At 37.1% G+C, this 4,905-nt stretch overlaps 1 protein-coding gene across 1 annotated transcript; it reads left to right on the top strand.

Moving 5' to 3' along the window:
• The first annotated feature begins 1,671 nt into the window (after positions 1-1,671).
• On the top strand, positions 1,672-4,591 carry LOC128548239 (N-lysine methyltransferase KMT5A-like). The gene is made up of 4 exons (XM_053522716.1): positions 1,672-1,779; positions 2,044-2,103; positions 2,826-3,016; positions 4,045-4,591. Exons 1-4 carry the CDS (start codon positions 1,672-1,674, stop codon positions 4,256-4,258), a joined length of 573 nt encoding a protein of 190 aa, XP_053378691.1. The 3' UTR covers positions 4,259-4,591.
• The last annotated feature ends 314 nt before the right edge of the window (positions 4,592-4,905 follow it).

Genomic DNA, 4,905 nt, shown 5'->3' with positions numbered 1-4,905 from the left:
AAATTCTCATTTAAGTTGTAGCTATTACAGAATTGTGTATCAGAGAATAAATGTTTTAAAATTCAGTAGTGTTCATCATTGTGATTCCTATTCATGCTGGAAAACAACTGTCTTGTTCATTAAGTTACAGGTCCAGTATTAAATCTTTAGGGAGGCGTCGTTATCAAGGAACAAAGCGCCGGACTCCAGATCCAAATGACATAGGTTCGAATCCCATAAGAGGCGAGTTTCTACCATATCCTTTTCAACCGAAAATTATGCACGAGAACTGGTAGGAAACCCAGGAAGCAATCATTGATCATAATTAGTCTCAGTTGTAAGAACTTGTTTCACAATTTCTATGTATATAAATAAGTTTAAATCAATTACCCCTTCACCATCTGACATTCCCAACCTTTCACCCTTACCATTCCACCCTTACCACTTCACCCTTACCTCTTCACCCATTTCCCTTACTCCATTCACCAACCTTTCACCCTTACCATTCCACCCTTACCTTCCACCCTTACAACTTCACCCTTACCTCTTCACCCATTTCCCTTACTCCATTCACCCTTACCCTTACACCCTTACCCTTTCATCTTACCCCTTATACAATACCCCTTCACCCTTCAGCCATTCAACCTTCACTTATCCCTACAACCTAACCCCTTCACCCTTACCCATTTACCATTATCCGTTTACCCTTGCCCCTCCACCCCTTCACCATTCCCAACCATTCACCCTTACCATTCCACCCTTACCTTCCACTCTTACCACTTCATCCTTACGTCTTTACTCATCTCCTTTACACCCTTCACCCTTACAGCCTTACTATTTAATCTTACCCCTTAAACAATACCCCTTCACCCTTCAGCCATTGAACCTTCACTAATCCACTCTTTACACTTATCTCCTTCATCCTTACACCTTTCACCCTTACACTTACACCCTTATACCTACAACCTAACCCCTTCACCCTTAACCCTTTACCGTTATCCCTTATCCTTACTCCTATACCCTTGCCATTTTACACTTACCTTTATTCCTTTACACGTCCTCCACCTATAACCCATCACCCCCTCACCACTCGTCTCTTCACTCTTACCCTTCACCCTTCAACCGTCATCCCCTTACCCTTCATCCCTTCCCCTTCATCTTACGACTGTACTCTTATCCCTTCAGCCCTACCCTAACCCTTACCCTATACATGTCCCACCAATACAGTTTTCGGTCATATGGCGACTTTCCATCCAATGTTGGTTCTTTCAAAAGACCCGATGTGTTCTTATGTGTATTAGGCATCTAGGTAGATCCACCAACCTTCCATAAGCCAGCTGGATGATTTTTTTTTTCATATAAAGACTTCAACGCCCCGAGTGAGGTTCGAACCCATATCAATGTAGGGCGAGTAATTTGAAGTCAACTAAGTTAACTATTCGGCCAAACAGGCCCCATACATTGGACTTTACTGTATAACCATATCCGATAATCACATGAAAATGCCATATAGCGTGCGAAAGGTCGATTTTCGCCAATATTTGCATGCGATAATAAATCAAAGTGAATGCAATTGTGAGTTAAGAGGCATATGAGGTTTTCCTGTCCTTTCATAGCTGTGATTTCAGCTGTGGAGACCAGACTCGCACTCATCCCAAGAAATAAATATTTTATATTAACAGACTGTCAGCAATGACAGAAATTCAAGGGAATGTACAACTAAACAACGATATTAATCTTGAATTGATAGGTCAGAAATCAATACGAAGAAGTTCTAGGAAAAGTAAAAGGTCAATTAAGGTAATACAGTATACATGTTATGTTCATTAACACTGATAAATAAACAGCAAACTAGTCTTGCCTGTTTGAATTTACAAAAAAGAAATAACTTGAAGAAAACAAAAACAAACGTAACTATCATCATTAAAAAACAAACATAAAGATTCAAAATAATAAATAGACGTTAATGATCACTGTAATATCTCCGCTATTCCTCATTTTTTAAGGTCACTTCATTAACCCTTATTTATAACACGATTGGTGAACAAATGAATCTACTTGCAGAAAGAGGAAGAAGAAAACATTCTGACAAAGATCTTGAATAAATGTGAGGATGGACTTAAGGTAAGAAATGATTGCCGTCACAAAAGTATTAACTTTAGGCACTTCCGGAATTCTATTGATTAAAAAGCATAGAGTTTTATACAACTAATGCAATAACTACATTAGAATATAGCTTTAAAATGCGTGTTATTGTATTATTTTACTCCATCTGATGTATTTATAGAACCATTAATTTCTAAAATGTGCGTTGAAATAAACTTAAAACACAAGAAACATAAACTGCAATAAAATGATAATGAGATATTGTTATGATGCTACATTGTTAATGCAATACTCATGGGATAAACCTACTTTCGAATCACAGTTCAATAGTTTGTTTAAGTTTTCTCCCCGTACTTTGATATAGTAATGTTAAATTTTCTGGTCCTTTGGGATCATAGAGTTTCACATAAGCCGGTGCTAGGGGGCGTGAGAGGTGTTGCACATTTCATTACCTCTCATGAACAGACTCAATCAAACCGAGCCTGCTATTATTCGTTTCTGGTTGCTTTCTATACTTCCAACGGATCTTTTTACAAATTTTATTAGATTGTCCTTTGACAGGTAGTCCTTACTCCGTTTACACAGGATACCGTAGCTCATGAATTGATCACCAAGAACATTAAACTATAATAGAAAACACCTATGTTTTCACATAAAATGCTTCCGCTGAATTAATACCTTGCACAAAAGGACCTTTTTTTGTGATTTCCATATCATATTGCTTTCGTTTTTATTATAAGGTTGTTCATATGGGCGAAAAGGGTCGGGGTGTGATGGCAGTAAAAGAGTTCAAAAAAGGTGACTTCATTGTTGAGTATGCTGGAGAACTTATAAACATCTCCGAGGCAAAGCAGCGCGAGGAGAAGTACGCAAACGACCAAGACAAGGGTTGTTACATGTACTACTTCAACTGTAACAATAGAAAATACTGGTTCGTGTTTGTAATGTGACTTACTTTACTAGAAATATTCTGTCAATTTATTTACCGAATAAATAAACATGGAACGATATAAACATTTAATTATCAGCATATGAAATACAGTACAGCTTAATGCATTTTTTTTTTAAATATTACTTCGGTATTGGATATAATGAACAAATTGAAAATGATGTTTGTTTGACTTTCTTGAAGTGTTTTGCTATTGTATAAAGCATTTAATGATACTGAGCTCAACAAAAATATCATTCTTCAGGGAAGATTCAGGTTAAATGAAACACAGCTATATCCCCGCCACTGCCATGGATAGTGAAAGGGTAAACAATTGACCTTGACCTTGAACGGACATGGCTGACTCTTGAATTCTGCATATTGTCTTGATGCGGTCATCATTTGACCTAAGTTTCATGACAATCCTTCTAGAGTTAAAAAAGATACAGAGCTCAAACAATTGAGCTCGAGTTGTGACCTTGACCTTAAATTAACACGGCTGACTCATGAGATATTAATGATGAGGTGAACATATGACTCAAGTGTTATGAAAATCCTTCAAGCAGATTGGACACAAAATAGAGACTCAAAAGTTTTACTTTGAGTTGTGACCTTGACCTTGAATCGAAGGGTTGATTAATGGGTTCTGCACATCTTTTAGATGACATGGTCATTTGACCCATGTTTAATAAAAATCCTTCTTCAAGGGGTTTATGAGTTACACAGCGGATATTAAATGGGAGGCTCAAACATTTGACATTGAGTTGTGACCTTGACCTTGCGTGGACATGGCTGATTTGTTAGTTATGCACATTGTCTTGATAAGAAAATTATTTTACCCATGTTTGCTGAAAATCCTTTAAGGTGTTGAAGTTTTATTGAAGTTTTATGGAGCGGATACAAAAGTTTTACAGACGGAAGGAAGGACGAAAGGACGGAAATAATAATATAATGATTTTTGTTTCTGCATGGACTAGAAAGAGTGTTAATACTTATATTAAATTTTTATACAACTTTCTTGTCATTTACAGCATTGATGCAACAGATGAGTCAGGTAGACTGGGACGGTTAGTTAACCACAGTAAGACGAAATGCAACTCTCGCACAAGACTTATCGTCCACAATGACTTTATGTACCTTATACTTGTAGCGTCAAGGGACATCTCTATAGGGGAAGAACTCTTGTATGACTACGGTGACAGAAATCAAGAGACTCTAATATCTCATCCATGGTTGAAATCATAGCAGGTTTAAAGCTGACCAGTGGACCGTTAGACAGTTTCAGTCACATTAATGCCTCTGTTTGATGTTGAAGGAACTGCAGTTATCTTAGAGATTGAATATTTTAAGTGTTTGAGTATGAATATTGCTAAGAGACAGGATAGGGTTATGTCACTTTGGGAAGGATTTTAAGCACCTAAGATTAGGGTTAGGGTTAGGGTAAAGGCTTTGTACGATGCATGTTTCTTTATTTTCATTCCTCGGAGAGATGATATCATTAGAGTTATTGCTGACTACAAACAAAAATATCAAATCCTGTGAAAAACGATTTATGAGCAATTTTCGAAAAAAAAAAAACGCTTTTATTCAAAAAGTATATGAACTAGGCAGTTGAACTTTCGCCAAATTGTGTAGAAATGTGTTGTTTTTAAGCTAGTGTAATGATTTACAATATTTGTTTTATATCACATAAGATTCAAACGACTATAGCAAGTGTTGCATTTTTTGGGACACCCTGTACCTGTTACCTGTAGCCCTTATGCCTACGATCCTGTACCCTATATCCCTTACCATTATACTGGTGACCCGTGACCCGGTACCCCTAACCTATATACCTGTGATTTTGTAGCTAGTTCGCTGACATTTATACCTGCTACCCCTAACACTTACAC

The sequence above is a fragment of the Mercenaria mercenaria genome, chromosome 14 (assembly GCF_021730395.1).
Source record: "Mercenaria mercenaria strain notata chromosome 14, MADL_Memer_1, whole genome shotgun sequence".
Classification (NCBI taxonomy): Eukaryota; Metazoa; Mollusca; class Bivalvia; order Venerida; family Veneridae; genus Mercenaria; species Mercenaria mercenaria.
The sequence above is the reverse complement of the archived record's forward strand: the minus strand, read 5'-3'. Positions and strand labels throughout refer to the sequence as shown.

Coding starts and splice junctions, on each gene's coding strand:
- LOC128548239 (XM_053522716.1), top strand. CDS start 1,672: ATGACAGAAATTCAAGGGAATGTACAACTAAACAACGATATTAATCTT. Junction 1,780..2,043: donor AAAGTAAAAGGTCAATTAAG/GTAATACAGTAT, acceptor ATCTACTTGCAG/AAAGAGGAAGAAGAAAACAT. Junction 2,104..2,825: donor AATGTGAGGATGGACTTAAG/GTAAGAAATGAT, acceptor TTTTATTATAAG/GTTGTTCATATGGGCGAAAA.